This window comes from Ammospiza caudacuta, chromosome 27, assembly GCF_027887145.1.
Source record: "Ammospiza caudacuta isolate bAmmCau1 chromosome 27, bAmmCau1.pri, whole genome shotgun sequence".
Lineage (NCBI taxonomy): Eukaryota > Metazoa > Chordata > Aves > Passeriformes > Passerellidae > Ammospiza > Ammospiza caudacuta.
This window is the reverse complement of record NC_080619.1, coordinates 6,408,917-6,429,968: the sequence shown is the minus strand read 5'-3', so window position 1 is coordinate 6,429,968 and position 21,052 is coordinate 6,408,917. Positions and strand designations below refer to the sequence as shown.

Genomic DNA, 21,052 nt, shown 5'->3' with positions numbered 1-21,052 from the left:
CCAGAGCATCCCTTGGACGGTCCCCAAGACCATCCCCCGAGGGACCCCAACCCCGAAACCCCTCCAAGAAGCACAGACACCCCAAACCCCACCCCCAAACCCACCGACTCTGTGTTTTCAGCCCTTTCTTTCCCTCTTTTCCCTTCCTTCCCCTCGCCGCGCTCGCTCCCCTTGCTCTCCCCCCCTGGCACGGCTCCACGGCCGTTTCCACATTTGAAGGAGCCACGTTGGTTGGAAAAAGCAAAAGCTCCTGGACAATGATCCACAACCTACCGTGCAATTTGGGGAGGGTGTAATTACACGCCAAAAAAATCCCCGCCCGTGCCGGGGCCGGGAGCTCGGCAGGGAGAGGAGCGGGAGAGACGCGGCCAATGTGGCACCGGGGGAGGGGGAGCTCCCGCTCCGCTCCGCTCGGCTCGGGGAGCATTTGGGGAACGCGCTGGGAAACGGGGACGGGGCAGGGAAAAGGGGGGTGCAGCCCTGGAGACCCCCGTGCTGTGCTGGGGGGCTGGGGGATTGTGGATACTGGGAGCGCTGGGAGCGCTCTGTTTGTCCCCACTGTCACTGCACTGAGAGCTTGAGGGCTCAGTGGAGCACTGGGAGGGCTCAATGGAGTATACTGGGAGCACTGGGAGGGCTCATTCCATTTGTACCCCTCCTCCCACTATGCTAAAGGTTTGAAAGCTCGTTGGGATGCTGGGAATACTGGGAGCACTGGGAGAGCTCTGTTTGTCCCCACTGTCACTGCACTGAGAGCTTGAGGGCTCAGTGCGGTACTGGGGACACTGGGAATACTGGGAACACTGGGTTCATTCCGTTTTTCCCCCTCCTCCCACCATGCTGAGAAAGCTCGTTGGGATACTGGGAGCACTGGGGGCACTGGGAGAGCTCTGTTTGTCCCCACTGTCACTGTGCCTAGAGCTTGAGGGCTCAGTGGAACACTGGGAGCACTGGGAATACTGGGAACACTGGGAACACTGGGAACACTGGGTCCATTCCATTTGTCCCCTTCCTCCCACTATGCTGGAGGTTTGAAAGCTCTTTGGGATACTGGGAGCACTGGGAGCGCTCTGTTTGTCCCCACTGTCACTGCGCGGAGAGCTTGGGGGCTCACTGGGAATACTGGGAATACTGGGAACATTGGGAACACTGGGCTCATTCCATTTGTCCCCTTCCTCCCACTATGCCGAAGGTTTGAAATCCTGGAATGCTGGGAACACTGGGAGCACTGGGATGGCTCTGTTTGTCCTCACTGTCACTGTGCTGAGAGCTTGAGGGATCGGTGGAACACTGGGAATACTGGGAGGGCTCTGGGAATACTGGGAATACTGGGAACATTGGGAACACTGGGCTCATTCCATTTGTCCCCTTCCTCCCACTATGCTGAAGGTTTGAAATGTCAGAATACTGGGGATACTGGGAGCACTGGGAGCGCTGGGCGTGCTCTGTCCCCACTGTCACCGTGCCGAGAGCTTGAGGGCTCAGTGGAGCACTGGGAACACTGGGAATACTGGGAACACTTGGAACACGCCATTTGTCCCCTTCCTCCCACTATGCTGAAGGTTTGAAATCTCAGAATACTGGGGATACTGGGAGCACTGGGCTCGGCCTTCTCACCTCCCCTTGTCCCTCCCACCAGGGTATGGAAAGCTTGGAGTTCCACTGGTTACTGGGAGAACTGGGAAAACTGGGGAGTGTTTAACCTCTGTCCACCCTGTCCCTGAGACTGGAGGCTCATGGGGGTACTGGGAATACTGGGAGCACTGGGAGTTTGTCCCTGCTGCCACCGCGCCGAGGGTTTGCAGCGGGATTGGAATTCCAGGAATGCTGGGAGAGCTGGGCTCAGCCCTCACAGCCTGCACTGGGAATACTGGGAGCACTGGGAATACTGGGAGTAATGGGAGTAGTGGGAATAACGGGAATACTGGAGCACTGAGAATACTGAGAGCACTGGGAGCACTGGGGGTACTGGGAATAATTGCAGTACTGGGAGCACTGGGAATACTGGGAATTGTGGGGGTACTGGAGGTACTGGGAATAACGGGAATACTGGAGCACTGAGAATACTGAGAGCACTGGGAGCACTGGGAATACTGGGAACACTGGGAGCACTGAGAACACTGGGGGTACTGGGAGCACTGGGAATACTGGGAATTGTGGGAGTACTGGAGGTACTGGGAATTCTGGGAGTACTGGGAATAATGGGAATACTGGGAACACTCTGCTAGTCCCTCCTGTCACTGTGCTGCCCATTTAGAGGCTCGATGGAATACTGGGAATACTGGGAGCACTGGGAGCACTGCAGAGTGACCCCACATCAGAGCAGGATCTCCCACCAGAACATTCTTGGATTTTCCTTCAGAAAAGCCCCAAATCCGCTCAATTTAACAATGAAATAACGGGGAGGGGGGCACACACGACACGTCACCCCCCTCCCCTCCTCCCCTCATTTGGAGATTTTTTTTTTCCCTGCCATTAAATTTCAATATTAAATAAAACACACTGGGGGAGGGGCGGGGTGGGGGTCACTCGTGTGCCCACGCGTGTCTGTGGGGCCACTACAGTGTCACAGCCCTGTCCCCAAATCCAGCCCCAGATCCATTCCCAAACTCCAGATCCCTTCTCCAGCCCCATAACCAGCCCCATATCCATTCTCCAGCCCCAGATCCCTTCTCCATTCCCCAAATCCATTCTCCAGCCCCATAACCAGCCTCAAATCCATTCTCCAGTCCCAGATCCCTTCTCCATTCCCCATATCCATTCTCCAGCCCCATAACCAGCCCCATATCGCTTTTCCACCCCCCCAACCAGCCTCATATCCATTCTGCAGCCCCATATCCCTTTTCCAGACCCAGATCCCTTCTCCAGCCCTGTTTCCATTCTCCAGCCCCATAACCAGCCCCATATCCCTTTTCCAGCCCCATAACCAGCCCCATATCCCTTTTCCAGCCCCATATACCTTCTCCAGCCCCATAACCAGCCCCATATTCATTCTCCAGCCCCATATCCATTCTCCATTCCCCAGATCCCCTCTCCAGCCCTGTATCCATTCTCCAGCCCCATAACCAGCCCCATATCCATTCTCCATTCCCCATATCTCTTTTCCAGCCCCATATCCCTTCTCCATTCCCCATATCCCTTTTCCAGCCCCAGATCCCCTCTCCATTCCCCATATCCATTCTCCAGCCCCATAACCAGCCCCATATCCCTTTTCCAGCCCCAGATCCCTTCTCCATTCCCCAGATCCCTTCTCCAGCCCTGTTTCCAAGCATCCAAGACACGTTGCAAGCGAAGCCTCCTCCAATCCTGCCCCGGCGACTCGAAAAGCCCTGGCCGGGCTCCAGGTTGAAGATGTGTCTTTAATTTTTGCAGCATGACAGAAAAGAAAAGAATGTCATCGGCTTGGGTGTTTTTTTTCTTTCCTTTTTTTTTTTTTTTTTTATGTATATATGGAGAGGGAGGGGAATTAAAAAAAGGGGGGGAAGGACGGGATGATGCCACCTCATCAACCCCCGGCCGCCCGCCCCAGGAATGCAGGACAAGGGGTTGGGGGCTGGGAAAAGGGAAGAATTCCCACTTTGAATGAGGGAAAAAAAAATAATAAAGAAGGAGAAGATGAAAAAAAAAATTTTAAAAAGGCTGGAAAAGTCATTAGGATCCTCGGAAGCAGAATGGGAGATGCCGAGCTCAGGCCTGGGATCCTGCAGGGTTTGGGTGCTCCCACCTGGGACCCCCCAGATTCTTTGGGGTGTTTGGGGATGGGGATGTCACACTCAGCTCCCCCTCAGCTTTTGGGGGAGCCCCAGAGCCTTTCCTGTGTGTTCCAGACTGGTTTGTACTGGTGCAAACTGGGCGTGTGGCCACGGGGCTCAGAATGGAGGCGGCCGCCCCAAAAAGAAAAGCGGCACCCCAAAAACATGGAGACCACCCTAAAAAGAAAAGGGTCACCCCAAAAAGAAAAGAGTCACCCTAAAAAGAAAAGGGTCACCCCAAAAATTGGGGGATCCCCCCCCCCAAAAAAAATTTAGTCGTGCCAAAAAGTTGAGGGATGCCCAAAAATGCAGGGAGTGCCCCAAAAGTTTATGGGCGCCCCAAAAAGTCTCTGGCTGCCCCAAAAATCCCGTGGCCACGTCCGGGGTGCCCCGAGGGTGAGGGGCAAGGATGAAGAGGTGCAGCCCCCCACTCATTTTGGGAGGGAAGCCCCCAGAAAGGGGGTGCGGGGGGTCCGGGGCGGGGCGGGGGTTTGTTTGCCGAGGAGCTGGAGCAGACAGCGGCATCTGGAGCCGGTTAGCTCCCCCCGGCAGCCCAGACACATGGATCGGATTAATTCCCTTCTCTCTCCCCCACTCCCTTCCCTCGGCAGCCCCGGGAGCCGCTGCCGAGCCCGGGTTCCCCATCCCGCACCCGCAGGACCCCCCAAACCCGTGTGTCCCCCCCCTTGGTGGCGATGATGATGATGATGGTGATATCCCGCCAGGTGTGACACGCAGGTGTCCGACCCCACCCCTGCCATGTCCCCAGCACCGAGAACCCCAAGAGACCCCCCCCAGTTCACAGCCGCCCCCCCCCCCCGTTGTCCCCGTGCCGTGGGGACGCGGTGGGCGGCGCCGTGCCTCAGTTTCCCCCGCGGCGGCCGCAGCGCGGCACCGCCCCGGCTATTCCTGGTGGCCTCCGGCCCTCGGCGCCCTCAATTGCGGCGGCAGGGCCGAACCCCGTAATCACGGCCGCGACTCCCCGGCTATTTCCAGGGCAAATTGCTTAAATTGGCCGCCGGGATGCCAACGCCGCCCTCGGTGGGGGCACCGCCGCACCGGGGGGGCTGTGGCACCAACGGGGACCCCCAGTCCTGCTCGGGGGTGCCTCCACCCAGGGTGGGTGCAATGGGATGGGGAGATGGAGTGTGACCCCGAGCAGGGGCTGGGACCCCCTCTGAGGGGCTCATTTCCCACTCTGCACCCCCATAGTCAGGGCTGGGGGTCACCCCCATCTGCACCCTCTCATTCAGGGCTGGAGCCTCCTTGGGGGGCTCATCCCCCCTGAACCCCCTCATCCAGGCCTGGACCCCCCCCGGGGGGTCTCATTTCCCACTCTGCACCACCACATTCCCCCCATAGTCAGGGCTGGGGGTCACCCCCATCTGCACCCCCATATTCAGGGCTGGCCCCTCCTGAGGGGCTCATCCCCCCTGAACCCCCACATTCAGGGCTGGGACCCCCATGGGGGACTCATCCCCCACATCCAGACCTGGTTCCCTTTTGGGGAGCTGATCCCCCCATTCTGAACCCCTGAACTGCCACAGCCCCGGGCTGGGCCCTCTTGGGGGGCTCCTTCCCCATCTGCACCCCCTCATCCACCCCACATTCAGGCCAGGCTCTTTCCTGGGGTCCCCCCACTTCTGCACCCCCTTATCCAGGGCTGGGCCCTCCTGGGGGGCTCCTTCCCCATCGGCACCCCCTCACTGCAGAGCTGGGGGTGTCTGGGGCGATTTTTGGGGGTGCAGGGGCTCGGGGGTTCCCAGACCGGGAGCAGCCGCCCAGGCCAGGCCCCAGTCTGGGCTCCGGGATGGAAACTCTGAGGGACGAGCTCCACGCCGAACATTTTCCGTTCCCGACTGTTTTTTTTTTTTTTTTTCCTTTCTATTCCTTTTTATTTTTTTTTTTTACTTTTTTTTTTTTTTTTCCCCTTCTCCTCTTCAGTTTCATTGAAGAATTCGCTGCTCCCCCCCCCACCCCATCCCCTGGAAAGGGGGCGATGCTCCCCAACCCTGTCCTGACCATGGCATTGGCGTGGGGGATTTGGGGGTACCATGAGCGCCCCAAATCCCCCCGGGGAGGGGATCCCCCATCCATGAACCCCCCGAAAAGCATCCCCGGGACCAGGAACGGGGTCGGGGATGGGGACGGGGATGGAGACGGGGATGGGGACAGGGACAGGATTGGGGGGCACAGGAGCGCTCAGGGACAGCAGCGGGACCCCGAGCGCTGCCGGTTCTGGCTGGAGCCGTCCCGGTGACCTCATCGGCCGTGGCTGGCCCGGTGCCCGCCGCCTGCCGGGGCCGGTGGCTCCGGTGCCACGTGGCCGGGTCGTGGCGCTGCCAGCGCCCGCCTCGCACCCTCTGCCACCCCATAGTGGGATCACCCGGGGGAGGGAGGACCCCAAAACCTTGGAGCGAGGGGATGCGGACCCCCCGGAGCCCCCCAGGAGGGAGGGGGTGAGGGGTTTGGTGGTTTGGGGAGGGGGACAGACCTGTGGGGCGTCCTGTGGGTCCCAAAAGGCTCCTCTGGCACCGAGGTCACCCCAAAACCCCAAAACCGGCCCGTTTGGGGAGGGTCTGAGTGCTGGGGGGAGCCAGGCACTGCCTGGGGCTTTGGGTGGGCTCGGGGTATTTGGGTCGGTGGGAGGAGCTGTTGGGGTGGGGTCCTCAGGTGGTTTGGGTGATTGGGTTGGGGTCCTCAGGCCCCTGGGGCTGTTTGGGTTTGGGGATCGCTCGGGGTATTTGGGTTGTCGGGGTTTGGCGTTGGGGAGCTCGGTTGTTGGGGTTTTGGGGGTATTTGGGTGGTTTGGGGGGCTCTGGGCTGGGGGTCAGCTGTGCACTCAGGACCCCCCCACCCCAAAGGAGGAGCTGGGGCCGGGCAGGGGGAGCAGCGCTGAGCCCCCCCCGCCCCCAGCGAGGGTCCCTCCAGCTGGAGCTCGGCCCAGCAGCAGCAGCGGCAGCAGCAGCGATGCTCCAGCTCTTCCTCCTCCTCCTCCTCCTCCCCGGCCCCACGTCAGCACCTCCTGCCCGCTCCCCCAGTTCATCCCAGTTCTCTGCCAGGGGCTGGGAGCAGCACGGCCCAGGGGGGGTTAACTCGTCCCTCGCAGCCCCACAGTGTCCCCCTGTCCCTCCCGTGTCCCCCCAGACCCACAGAACCCCCAAACCGACCCAAGGCTTCCCCCAGCGCCACCCTCATGCCCTTAGCAGCTCCCCATCCCTGATGGGGTGTCCCTGATCCCCGCAGTGTCCCCCCATTCCCGCAGTGTCCCCCGATCTTGCAGTGTCCCCATCTCCACGGAATTCCAGTTTCTGATGGGGTCCCCTCGTCCTTTCCTTGTCCCCCCCCATCCCCAAAGTGTTCCCCCCATCCCCACTGTGTCCCCACGGTGTCCCCCCGTCCCCACGGTGTCCCCTCATCCCCACCGTGTCCCCCCTATCCCCACGGTGTCCCTCCATCCCCACGGTGTCCCCTCATCCCCACCGTGTCCCCCCTATGCCCACGGTGTCCCGCCGTCCCCACGGTGTCCCCCTATCCCCACGGTGTCCCCCCCATCCCCACTGTGTCCCCACGGTGTCCCCCCATCCCCACGGTGTCCCCCCGTCCCCACGGTGTCCCCCCATCCCCACGGTGTCCCCCCGTCCCCACGGTGTCCCCCTATCCCCACCGTGTCCCCCCCATCCCCACGGTGTCCCCCCGTCCCCACGGTGTCCCCCCCGTCCCCGCCACGTCCCTTTGGCACCGGGGCTCGGCCGTCGTGGAAACAGAGCTTTGGGGGGGGGTGGAACTGGGAGGGGGGCACTGGGGGAACTGGGCGTGGCGTGCCCGGGGGGGGCGCGGCCTGCGGGGAGGGGGCGCGGCCGCCCAACAAAAGCTTTTCAAAGGGACGAAACTGGGGCAAAGCCAGAAAAGTTTAAAAGTCTTTCCTTACCCCCCCCCCCAAAAAAAAAAAAAAAAAAAAAAAAAAAAAACAAAAAACCCGGGCTGGCCCTGCACACGTGTGAGGGGAAACTGAGGCACGGCGGGGAGGACACGGTGTCCCCGTGTCGCGGGCGGTGCCGGGGGGTCCCACACAGTAGCGGGGAGCAAAGGGGGTCCCCCAGCCCGCGGGGAGCAGCCGTGTCCCCCCAAGCAGTGACGCGGCGGGACCGGGACCGGGACCGGGCCTGTTCCGGGCGCCGCCTCCGCCCCCGGCGGGGCTCCCCCCCCGTTCCGCACCCCCGAACGCGGGGCGGGCTCGGGATGCCCCTGGCGAACACCCCGGCCCTGACACGTCCCCGGCGCTGCCTCCACGTCGGCAGCGGGAGGAGGAGGAGGCTGGGGGGGCTGGGGGGGTCCCCGCCTTGGGCCGCGCCCCACCCTGCTCAGCCCGGGGGGGGGCGGAACGGGGAGAGCCCCCCGAGGGGCCGGCAGGGCACCGGGCAGGGCTGGGACAGTGACACCATCAGGGTTGGGGACAGTGCCACCATCAGGGCCGCAACTGCCACGCTGTGCCATGGGCAGGGCTGGGGATGGTGCCACCATCAGGGCTGGGCTGTGCCACGCTGTGCCACAGGAAGGGCTGGGCCATGGCAGGGGAGGGCACAGCCCACGCTGTGCCACAGACAGGGCTGGGCACTCGGGGATGTGCCATGGGGACGCGCTGGTGCCACCCCTGAGGGCTGTGGGACACCAGTGACACCTGTGGCACCCACGGGCTCACCCTCAGGGGGGCGGGGGGTCACTGCTGCTCCACAGGGCTTGGGGAGATAATGGGGGGGGGGGTGTGGTGGGGCCAAGGGGGCTTTTAGGGGCTGATGGTGCCATGCTGTGATGCTGTCCCTTGTGCCAGCTGCCCGTCTGTCCCTTCTCTCATGTAACCTGCCATCCGTCCATCCATCCATCCATCCATCCATCCATCCATCCATCCATCCATCCATCCATCCATCCATCCATCCATCCATCCATCCCATCTGACCACTTTACACTCTTTTTATTTATTTCTCCCCCCCATTCCTCTGCCCCTCCATCCCTTCTCCATCCCCACACGGGCTCGGGTGTGCGTAACCCCTGTGTGTGCCAAGGTGTGCCAGGCGTGTGCATCCCCTGCGTGTGCCACCACCCGCCCGTGTCACCCGTGTGCCCTCAGGGACATCCCCGAGGGGCCACCCCGACCCACCCGACACCTCCATGGCCGCGGTGGCCCCCCCGAGCCCGTTCCGGTGCCGTTCCCGTCGCCGGTGGATCCCGGCCGTGCCCGGCCGGTGCCGGTGGCCGCTCCGCCGGCCGCGTCCGGCTCCGTCCCCGCGGCCCGCGGCCAAATTCCTCCGCCTCCGCAGGAAGCCGGCGGCGCAGCGGGGCCGGGCCCGGCCGCAGGGATGCCGGAGGATGCCGGGCCGGAGGAGAGCGAGCGGCTCGGCCCCGAGCGTCACCCTGGCAGCGGCAGCGGCGGCTCCTTCGAGGAAGCGGGCGAGGATCCGGCCCGTGACGTCCCTCGGCACGGCCTGGCCCGGCCGCGCTCGCTCGAGGAACCCGCGCGGCCCCGGGGCAGCCCCACACCGGGGGGGTTCGCTGCCCGCAGCCCGAGCGGGAGGAGGGGGCGGCTCCTGGCGCGGGCATCGCTGTCCCGGGAGCCTCAGGGGCGGGAGGAGAGAATGGTGGGCTCGGGCAGCGCCGGCGCTGTGTGCCCGGGATTTCCATCCCCGGGTGCTGCTCCCACCCCTGGGCGTGGTCCCCATCCCCAGGTACCGTTCCCATCCCCAGGTGCTGCTCCCCCAGCCCAGCTGATGTCCCCATCCCTGGGTCCCGCTCCTTTTCCGGGCGCTGAGCTCACCCCGATCCCTGCTGCCACCCCTGGGTGCTGCTGCCACCCCTGGGTGCTGCTCCCTCCCTCCGTTCCAGGGCCGGAATCCCCCTCCCATCCCCTCCTCCTTACACCGCTCCCCCTGCCCCGGTGGGCTCGGGGGGTCCCTCCGTGCTGTCGGCGCTGCTCAAACACAAACACGGCTCATGGAAAATGTGAGCGGCCGATAAGCGGGGCCGGCCCGGGGCCAAGTGGAACAGCGCGGGCTTGGCTGCGGCCCCCGAGCGGGGGAAACAGCTCGGGACTCCCTCGCTCCTCGCTCCTCCCCGCCCCTGGCACCTCCCGGGCACTCGGCCCGGTCACAGGGGACAGAGGGGACTGCGAGGGGCTCCAGCATGGTGGCACCTGGGCTCCGGCCAGCCCTGACCCGCAGAGGGGCAGAGACACCGGAGGTGGTGGCAGGAAATGCCATGGGATGGTGACAAAAGGAGAGGATGTTGTGCCCAGGGATGGTGACAGAAAGGGAGGATGAGATGCCCAGGGATGGTGGCACACAGACAGCACAGAGATGCCCAGGAATGGTGGCACCTGGGTGGCACAGAGGTGCCCAGGGACGGCGGCACACGGACAGGACAGAGATGCCCATGGGTGATGCTGGGTGGGCAGGATGGAGATGCTCAGGGATGGTGCTGGATGGAGAGGTCGGTGACACTCCAGGATGGTGACAGATGGGGACAGATAAGATGCTCAGGGATGGTGACATGTGCAGGACAGAGATGCCCTGCGAGGATGGAGATGCCCGGGAATTGTGCTGGGTGGGGGCATGGAGATGCCAGGGATGGTGGCACACGGGGGGGACAGAGACACCCAGCGATGGTGGCACATGGGCAGGACAGAGATGCCCAGGGACGGTGGCACATGGGTGGACAGAGATGCCCAGGGATGGTGACAGGCAGGGAAGGTGGAGATGTCCAGGGATGGCACTGATGGTGAGGACGGCGGTGCCAGCTGGGCACAATGCAGATGCCCGCTGCCTGTGCCAGCTGGGCACAATGCAGATGCCCGGTGCCTGTGCCAGCTGGGCACGATGCAGGTGCCCGGGGCCGTGCCAGGAGGGCACCGGGAGGCACAGCCCAGCCCCTGGCCGGAGGTGTGTGGGCCGGGAGCAGCCGGGCCGAGCAGCCCGTTTGTTTCTCATTAGCGGCTCTTGGCAGGAGCTGTGGAAAAAATCGCTTCAAACAGGGAGCTGGAAGGGAAAGGCCGGGCCGAGGGAGGGGAGAGGGGCCGCGGTGGGGAAGGGGGGCACGGGGCCAGGCGGGGGCGGGGAGGGGGCTGGGGGACAGGGGATGGGGACAGGGGGACCCTTGGGGTCCTCTGGGCGGCGTCGCGGTGGCCGAGGAGTGGCAGCGGGGTCCGCGCGGGGATCTCGGCCGTGCGCACTCGGACGCGCTTGCACACGCGTGTGCGCAGGGCAGCGAGCGCGGCGCGTGTGTGTGAGCACCCCACGGCCCGAGCGGGCCCGGGGAGGGGACAGGGACACGCGGCCGTCACCTCCCTCCGCACGGAGCATCCTGAGCCCGCTCTCCCGGGGAAACTGAGGCACACCGGGAGCGCCTGCCGGGCCGCCCTGCCACCGCTTCTCACGGTTTTTGGGGGGACCGCGGGGGACCCGGCTCCTCCCTGCCTCGGGTTCTGCGGTGACAGCGGCGGTGCCACCCCGCGGTGGCCGTGCCAGGGTGGCACCGGTGCCCGGCTGTCCCGCGGGTCCCCTCCCGGGACACGCCCTGGCCTGGGAAAGGCGAGAGCGGCGAGCCGGGGTGACCTGGGGACACGGCCGGGGATGGCGCCGCTCCCTGCGCCAGGGCTGGTGGCACCGTGGCAGCCTTGGCAGCCGGGAGCGGGGCTGGCACAGTGTCCCTGCAGGCTCAGGGGCCGTGTGCCAGGGGATGGTGCGCATGTATGACCGTGTGTGGGTGCCCGGGTGTGCCCAGCTGTGCCCGGGTGTGTGCACCCTCCGTTCCATTCCAGCACCCACCTGGCATCGCGGATGTTTCTCCCTCCAGCTGGGGTTTCATTCCCCGCGGCTGGTGTGTGATGAGGAGCCCAAAGGGAGCCCCGGGCACCCTCTGATGCCCTGGGGGACACGAGGGGACACCCACCAGCACCCCGGGCTGGGCTCAGGGGCAGCACCCACCCCGGGGGTGAAGGACCCCGTGTCCGGCAGCGGGGACCTAAAATCACTTCAGCCAGGACTGAGGGGGGCTCACCTGGTTGAGGGGGGCTCTGCCGCATGGGGAGGCCGATTTTGGGGGGTCCCCACCAGGGCACGGGAGGACAGGCGGTGACAAATCCCCCGCTAAGCCCTTGAGCCAATTACGCAGCCGGAGCTGCCTGACCCGTGCGGCCAAGCCCCGGTGCCCCGGGCAGCCCTAAACCCCTTAGGGGGATGATCCTGCTTAGGGCATCCCACAGCCCGATCCCTGCAGCCCTCCGCGGCTCCAGCTCCCCCTCCCAAACCCTCACCAGCCTCCTCGTCTGCTCTTGGGCCGCTCACCTGCTTTGTCAATCTGCTGTGGGGCTGGGGGAGCAGGGTGGGCACCTCCGGGTCACCCCTGGACCACTCCCGGATCACCCCTGGTTCACCCACCGGCTCTGCCCTGAATCATCCCTGAATCACTTCTGGATCACCCTCGGATCGCCCCTGGTTCATTCCCCGGATCACCCCCAAATCACCCCCGAATTACCCCCGGATCTCCCACCAGCTCTCCTTCCAGATCACCCCCAAATCACCCCCGAATCACCCCCAAATCACCCCTGGTTCATTCCTCGGATCACCCCTGGTTCATTCACTGAATCACCCCCGGATCACCCACCCACTCTCCCTCCAGATCACCCGCGAATCACCCCCAAATCACCCCCGGTTCATTCCTCGGATCACCCCCAAATCACCCCCGAATCACCCCCGGTTCATTCCTCGGATCACCCCCAAATCACCCCCGAATCACCCCCGGTTCATTCCTCGGATCACCCCCAAATCACCCCCGAATCACCCCCGGTTCATTCCTCGGATCACCCCCGAATCACCCCCAAATCACCCCCGGATCACCCCGGGTCGCCCCCCGCTCCCCGCTCTGCCCCCGGCGCGGGGCTCAGGCGCTGATGGGATTTCGGAGCTCACAGCGCTGAGCCGGCGGCTCTTCACACCCGCGGGGGGATCCCGCTCCTTCGGCCTCGCCGCTGGCTCCTCGCCCTCCCCTCGGCCCGGCCACGGCTCCCGCCAGGGCCAGCGGTCCCCTGTGCCACCCCGAGCACCCTTTGTGCCACCCTGAGCGCTTCTTGTGCCACCCATGCCACCCCTCATCCCCCCACTATTGGGGACAGCCCCCTCAGCAAGGTGCCAGCCCCCCTTGGCACGGTCCCACCCTTCAGAAACCCCCAGAATGACCCGAATCACCCCGAAATGCCCCACGGCGGGTGCCCCAGGGCCCCCCACCCAGGGCAAGGTGCGCAGCGGGGCAGGGAGGGTGCAAAGGGCGCGGGCTGGGACGCTGGGCCGGGCCCGGAGGTGGCTCCGGTCCAGAGGGCGGCGGCGGCACCGAGGGGACGCGGCGGCGCCGGGGGACCCCGGGTTCGGTTCGTTTAGGGGGGGGCAATGCCCGGGGAGTCCCTGGGGATGGGGACAAGGAGAGACCCTGGGAGCTGGGGAGGGGGCAGGTGAGGAGAGGGGACATGCCAGCCCCCAGCACGCACCTCTCGGTGTCCCCAGGGCCATGATCTTCCTCATCGCCATCACCTTCATCGCCATCACCGTCCTGCTCCTCATCTTCCACATCCTCCGCAAGCTCTGCCAGGAGCCCGTGCCCCTCCCCGCCTACAGGATCCCGCAGAGCCCCCCGCCCACCCCGCCCTACGGAGACCCCCAGGGCCCCGTGCCACCCCCGCTGTCGCTGATGCCCACCCTGCCCAGCCTGCCCAGCGCCGCCATCCCCGCGGGGTTGGAGCCCCCGCCCTACAGCGAGGTGGGTCCCGGCCGCCCTTTGAGGGGCTGGGCTGAGCCCGCAATGGGGCCGGGGAGGGCTGTGGGGTGATGGGATGTGGGGTGATGGGGATGTGGCTGTGGGGTGATGGGATGTGGGGTGGGGGGTGATGGAGCATGGGGTGCTGGGCTGCCCTGCCCACAAAAGGGACACCCTCTTTCCCTGGGGAACCCCCTGAGAGTGCCACACGCCCCCCAACACTGACACTCCTCTCCCTCAGGTGACAGCCAAGCCCTTCCTGTACCCCCTGCCCGAGGGGCCGTGCCCCCAGTGCGGCCACAACCCCACAGCTCAGCCCCCCGTCAGCGCCCAGACCTAGAGGTGACCTCCAAGGACAGCTGGTGACAACTTCCCTGTCACCCAGGGGGACACGGACCCTTGAGGACCACCCGGACGGCCCCGTTTCCCCAAGCCATCCCACTGAGAATTCCCCTATTTCTTATATTTTAAAGTGTAAAGAATTCCGGACTCTGCTGGGGGGAAGGAGGGGATGGGGAAGCTCGGGGAGTGCAAAGGGAGAAGGGTGGGGAGTTTGGGGGGTTCTGCACCCCCCATTCATCCCCAGCTGTGGGTGCTCCCTGTGCCCATTCCCATTCCATCCCAGTCCTGTCTCCATCACAGTCTCACCCCTATCCTCATTCCCATCCCATCCCAGTCCCCATCCCAACCGTATTCCATCTCCATCCCCATCCCAACTCTCTCTCCATCCCATTCTCACCTCTATCCCCATCCCATCCCATCCCAGTCCCCACCCCACCCCACCCCACCCCATCCCATCCCCATCCCGTCCCTCTCCCACCCCCATCTCCATCCCCTCCCCAAACACAGCCGCTGGCCACTGGGATATCGGGGTTTATTGAGCCAGGAGCCCCTCCCAGCCCGGGGCCAGCTGTCCCCGTGTCCTGCTGTCCCCGCTGTCCCCTCAGGCCGTGTGGCGGCCCTGGCGCCGCTTGATTTTCCTCTTGAGGAGCAGCAGGTCCAGGTAGAGGAGCCGGCCCAGCACGGCCGAGGCGCAGAGCAGCCCCCCGTGCACGGCCCCCGCCAGCCCGCAGGAGAACACGTCCTGCCCTGGGACAGACAGACAGACACCGTGGGACACACGGCCATCCCCGGGGCGGGACAGAGCCACCACCATGGGGACGTGGCCACCACAACCACAGGGACAGCACCCAGAGCGCAGAGCTGGACACGGGGACAGCAGGACACGGGGACAGCAGGACACGGGGACAGCTGGACATGGCATAGGGGCACAGGGACAGCCAGACACAGGGACAGCAGGACATGGGGACAGCAGGACATGGTGTGGAGACACGGGGACAGTCGGATACAGGGACAGCAGGACATGGCGCGGGGACACAGGGACAGCAGGACATGGGGACAGCAGGACACGGCATGGGGGACATGGGGACAGCAGGACATGGCGTGGGGACACAGGGACAGCAGGACACAGGGACAGCCAGACACAGGGACAGCAGGACACCGGGACGGCCGGACACAAGGACAGCCGGTCTCAGGGACAGCAGGACATGGCGTGGGGACGTGGGGACAGGAGGACACGGGGACAGCAGGACACAGGGGCGGTAGGACACAGGGACAGATGGTCTCAAGGACAGCCAGACGTGGCGTGGGGACACCCGCAGCCCCTCACCTGTCAGGTACAGGTTCCTGACGGCCGTGGGGACACCCGCAGCCCCTCACCTGTCAGGTACAGGTTCCTGACGGCCGTGTCGGGTCTCAGGGCCGCCATCGCGGCGGGGCTGAAGCGCCGCAGGTCGTGCTCCGTGCCGTACATCTCCCCCCGCGCCGCCCCCAGGTAGTGCTGGTTGCTCAGCGGCGTCGCCGCCTCCACGAACTCCACCTGGGCGGGATGGGGGGTTCACGGCGTGCCAGGGGGCACCGGGGGGCACGGATGGGTGCTCCGGCCCTGTGGGACGCCCCACCTTGTCCCGCAGGTGCGGGAAGCGGAGCAGGGCCCTGTCCAGCAGCCGCTGGGCGATGTCCATCTTGTAGCGCTGGTATTCGGGGCCGCGGTGGCGGGGGCGGCTCCCGGCCCACTCCTCGAACCACTCGTAGCGTGCCATGGTCAGGATGGTCATGCAGGACCTGCCTGTGGGGCAGGGACAGCTGGTGACATCCCCGGGTGGTGGCGGTGGCAGCGCCCACCCCGTGCCGAGGGGATTCAGGAGCCTCTGAGCCCGCAGAGGGAGCTGGGGGGTCTCGGAGCCCCCCCCGAGGGTACCTGGGTGCCGCTGCTTGTATGGGAGGGGACTGAGGAGCTTCTGAGCCCGCAGAGGGAGCTGGGGGGTCTCGGAGCCCCCCCCCGAGGGTACCTGGGTGCCGCTGCTCGTACGTGGGGTCCTTGGCGGCGGGGAAGGTGATGAACATCATGGCCAGGTTGTCGGGCACCTCGTCGCGGCTCAGGGCGCTGTACCGGGTCATCCTGCGGGAACAGAGGGGTGGGATGCCCCCCGTGCCCCCCACCCGCCCCCCGTGCCGCCTCCCCGCGGTGCCAGAGCCCTCACATGGCATCCAGGTCGTTGTGGGGGTAGATCCAGAAGTTGGTGGGGGGCAGGCACAGCTCGGCCGCGCTGCCCCGCAGCCCCACGAACACCAGGAAGGAGCCCATGCCCGGGCGCAGCATGGCCAGGAGGGAGCGCACACCTGCGGGGACATCAGGGGGACACCTGAGCGGGGCGGGGACACCGGGGGGACACCTGAGCGGGGCGGGGACACGGGGGCGGCACTTGAGCCTGGGCAGGGACAGGGGGATGGCACCTGAATCCAAGCAGGGACACGGGGGTGGCACATGAACCTGTCCAAGCAGGGACTCGGGGGTGGCACCTGAGCCCGGGCAGGGACATGGGGGTGGCATCGGACCTGTGTGTGCAGGGGACGTGGTGGTGGCACCTGAGCCTGTCCAGGCAGGGGACGTGGGGATGACACCTGACCCAGTGCAGGGACACGGGAGTGGCACCTGAGCCCGGGCAGGTGACAGAGGGGTGGCATCTGACCCTGCATGTGCAGGGACACGGGGGTGCAGGAACAATGAGGGTCTGGCCATACTGGGGACACCAAGGATGCTGGTGACACCGAGGACACGAGCACCACGGTGACACGAGCGCCACATTACCGGGCTGGCTGCGGACGTGCGGGGGCAGCAGCTTCCCGAAGGTGTTGAAGATCCCGGCGTCCGAGATGACCAGGGGGGCGCGGATCTCCAGCTCCTCCTCACCGGGTCCCGCCCGCACCGCCACCCCTGGGGACAGCGGCGGGGTCAGGGGACACGGGGGGCGCCACCGCCACCGCGTCCCCATCCCTCGGGGGTCGCCGCCACCGTGTCCTCATCCCTCGGGGGTCGCCGCCACCGTGTCCCCATCCCTCGGGGGTCACCGCCACCGTGTCCCCGTCCCTCGGGGGTCACCGCCACCGCGTCCCCATCCCTCGGGGGTCACCGCCACCGTGTCCCCGTCCCTCGTGGGGTCCCGGCGCTCACCCAGGGCGGTGCCGTCGGCGCTGACGAGCACGCGCGTGACGGGGGCGCGCACGAGCACGGCGCCCCCCGCCCGCTCGATGACGGGCACGGCGTGGAAGGCGACCTCGCTGGCCCCCCCCCGCGGGTACCAGGCCCCGCGCTGGTAGTGGTGAACCATCAGCGCGTTCACCAGGAAGCTCGAGTCCCGCGGGGCCGTGCCTGCGGCGACATGAGGGGACACGGGCACGGCTGGAGCCCGCCGCAGGGCGGGGCAGCCCTCCCGTGTCGCGACAGAGCGCTCCTCACCGCGATATCGCCCTCTCTTGTTGCGACACAGCCCTCCGCTGGCACCACGGTGCCCTCCCATACCGCGATACATCCTTCTACTATCAGGACATGGCCCTCCCATACCGCGACACATCCTTTTACTATCGCGACACGGCCCTCCCGCAGTGTCACGTGGCCTCTCTGTATCGCGACGCTGCTCTTCCCGCCGCCCCCATCCCGACACAGCGCTGCCCATATCGCGATGGTGCCACCCCCTGTCGTGACACAATCGCGGTACCGCCCTGCTCCTCCAGCCGGCGCCCTCCCTGTCGCGACAGCCCCTCCCTGTCGCGAGGGCCCCTGACCGTAGAAGAGGTATCCGAAGAGGGCGCGCAGGTCGGGGTTGGAGGTGAGGCGGGCGGCGGCCTGGCTGTGGCTGGTGGCGGCCATGCGGAACACGGGCGACAGGCGGGGCAGGAGCCCCGAGCGCAGCAGGACGGTGACAAGCCAGCGAGGGGACAGCTTCAGCAGGGCCAGCAGCGCCGCGTGCCGCGAGGCCACCTGCGCGACAGCCACGGTGCCACCCACGGCAGCTGGGGACAGCCGCAGTGCCATACGTGTGACAGCCACAGTGCCACCGCCACCGCCCACATCAGTGGGGACAGCCACAGTGCCACCGCCCATGGCAGCTGGGGACAGCCTGAGCGCAGCCACCTGTGTGCCACCATCAGCACTGCCCTGCCTGGCCACCACCGCGTCCTCAGGACTGTCACTGCTGTGGCCCCAGGGCCACCCATGGCTCAGCAGATGTCCCCCCAAAATCCCTCATTATCTCCAGAACTTGTCCCTACCATGGCCATCACACATGTCCCCTGTGTGTCCTTTCTGTGTCCCTTCTGTGCCCACTGCTTTTGTCCCCACCATTCCCACCACCCATGTCCCCACCACCACTGTCACTTGTGTCCCCACCATTCCACCACACCCATCAGCCACGTCTCCACCACCATTGTCACTTTTGTCCCCACCGTTCCCACCACACCCATCATTCATGTCCCCACCACCACTGTCACCTGTGTCCCCACTGTTCCCACAGCCCAGCCCCTTCCCCATCACAAACACCCCCACGCCCCCACGTCCCCACCAGTGCCACCACCCCAAGCCGACCCCTCCTTGGGGACGTGGGGAGGTGACCCCAGGGCACACCTTGGAGAGCCTCATGAACTCTCTGATGGCCTCCTTCTCCTCGGGGAACTGCTCCTCCAGCGCGGTGACAAAGGCCACCTTGCCCGAGCGCAGCAGGTAGCGCCGCGCCCCCAGGGTCACCTCGTCGTAGGGGTCGGGCAGGCGGTGCCAGCAGAGCTGCCCGTCTGTCACCTGGTCCAGGGCCACCCGCAGGAGGCTCCCCTCGTGCAGCTGCCCCACGTAGTGGATGCCTGAGGGGTGGGGACAGGGGACATGGTGGAGGACGGCGAAGGACAGCGCGTGGACACGCGGAGGGAGCGGCCGTGGAGGGCAGGGTTGGCTTTGGTATGGCACTGAGGGGCAGGGGTGGGATCTGGGCAGGGCAGGGACACCAGGGACATGACAGGGACGTTGACATGGCAGGGACACGGCAGGGACACCAGGGACAGGGCAGGGACACCAGGGACAGGGATATGGCAGGGACACGGCATGGACAGGACAAGACAGAGCAGGGACATGGCAGGGACAGGGCAGGGACATTGACATGGCAGGAATAGGGCAGGGACACGGCAGGGACAGGGCAGGGACACAACAAGGACACAACAGGGACATGGCAGGGACATGGCAGGGACACAGTATGGACATAGCAGGGACATGGTATGGACATAGCAGGGACATGGAAGGGACAGGGCATGGACAGGACATGGCAGGGACACGGCAGGGACAGGGCAGGGACACAACAAGGACATGGCAGGGACACAGTATGGACATAGCAGGGACATGGAAGGGACAGGGCATGGACAGGACATGGCAGGGACACGGCAGGGGTATGGCACACACTGGGGCTGGCAGCAGGTTCACAGTGGGGCTGCAGGGACAGGGGGTGACAGGGGGTGACAGGGGGTGACAGGGATGTCCTCACCCACGTCGAACTCCACGCCGTGCTGCTGGAAGGTGTGGCAGCACCCCCCGGCCTGGTCGTGCTGCTCCAGCACCAGCACCCGCCTGCCCGCCTTGGCCAGGGTGGCGGCCACCGCCAGGCCCCCCACACCACTGCCAATGACCACGGCGTCCAGCGGGGCTGGGACACGCCGGGCACTGAACCCTGCACGCACAGACAGGGGTGACAGTGACCAACAGGGGACACTGAGCTGTGCACACACACACGGGTGTGACAGTGACCAACAGGGGACACTGAGCCGTGCACACACACACAGGTGTGACAGTGACCAACAGGGGACACTGAGCCGTGCACACACACACAGGTGTGACAGTGACCAACAGGGACACTGAGCTGTGCACACACACACAGGTGTGACAGTGACCAACAGGGGACACTGAGCCGTGCACACACACACAGGTGTGACAGTGACCAACAGGGACACTGAGCTGCGCACACACATACAGGTGTGACAGTGACCAACAGGGGACACTGAGCTGTGCACACGCACACAGGTGTGACAGTGACCAACAGGGACACTGAGCTCTGCACACACATACAGGTGTGACAGTGACCAACAGGGACACTGAGCTGTGCACACACACACGGGTGTGACAGTGACCAACAGGGACACTGAGCTGTGCACACACAGACAGGGGTGACAGTGACCAACAGGGACACTGAGCTGTGCACACACACACAGGTGACAGTGACCAACAGGGACACTGAGCTGTGCACACACACACAGGTGACAGTGACCAACAGGGACACTGAACCCTGCACACACACACAGGTGACAGTGACCAACAGGGACACTGAGCTCTGCACACACACACGGGTGACAGTGACCAACAGGGGACACTGAGCTGTGCACACACACGGGTGTGACAGTGACCAACAGGGACACTGAGCTGTGCACACACAGACAGGGGTGACAGTGACCAACAGGGACACTGAGCTGTGCACAGCCAGCATGGGACACACGGACACATGATCACAGGGACACACGGACAGCACTCACCCTGCTTCAGGACCCTGTCGCGGGCGCGCTGGTCGGTCACCAGGGGCCGCGGTGGCTCCAGGGGTGGCCCTGAGAAGGGGTTGCCGGACGGGGCCAGCAGCCGATGGGCCACCCGGGCCAGGGCCAGCACGGCCAGCGCCACCGGCAGCAGCAGCAGCACCATGGGCCACATGGCTGTCACTGCGTGTGGCTGTGCACGGACACGGCAGGGACACCCACAGACAGTCACAGACACACACGGACACACAGACAGTCACAGACAGTCACAGACACACAGGGACACACAGGGACACTCACAGACAGTCACAGACACACAGGGACACACAGGGACACTCACAGACAGTCACAGACACACAGGGACACGGCAGGGACACTCACAGACAGTCACAGACACACAGGGACACGGCAGGGACACCCACAGACAGTCACAGACACACAGGGACACGGCAGGGACACCCACAGACAGTCACAGACACACAGAGACACACAGGGACACTCACAGACAGTCACAGACACACAGAGACACACAGGGACACTCACAGACAGTCACAGACACACAGGGACACTCACAGACACACACGGACAATGCACAGACATGC

At 65.2% G+C, this 21,052-nt stretch overlaps 2 protein-coding genes across 2 annotated transcripts; one reads left to right on the top strand and one right to left on the bottom strand.

Annotated features, from left to right (window-relative positions):
• The first annotated feature begins 5,917 nt into the window (after positions 1 to 5,917).
• Positions 5,918 to 12,863, top strand: LOC131568753 (basic salivary proline-rich protein 1-like). Its single transcript, XM_058820840.1, has 4 exons — positions 5,918 to 6,211; positions 7,758 to 8,251; positions 8,881 to 9,388; positions 12,423 to 12,863. Exons 1-4 carry the CDS (start codon positions 5,918 to 5,920, stop codon positions 12,861 to 12,863), a joined length of 1,737 nt encoding a protein of 578 aa, XP_058676823.1.
• Positions 12,864 to 14,493: 1,630 nt separating this feature from the next.
• LOC131568752 (all-trans-retinol 13,14-reductase-like) lies at positions 14,494 to 20,625 on the bottom strand. Its single transcript, XM_058820839.1, has 11 exons — positions 20,454 to 20,625; positions 19,415 to 19,597; positions 18,514 to 18,743; positions 17,676 to 17,871; positions 17,065 to 17,262; positions 16,702 to 16,827; positions 16,094 to 16,232; positions 15,902 to 16,011; positions 15,512 to 15,678; positions 15,270 to 15,429; positions 14,494 to 14,639 (listed from the first exon to the last, which is right to left on the bottom strand). Exons 1-11 carry the CDS (start codon positions 20,623 to 20,625, stop codon positions 14,494 to 14,496), a joined length of 1,827 nt encoding a protein of 608 aa, XP_058676822.1.
• Positions 20,626 to 21,052: the final 427 nt, after the last annotated feature.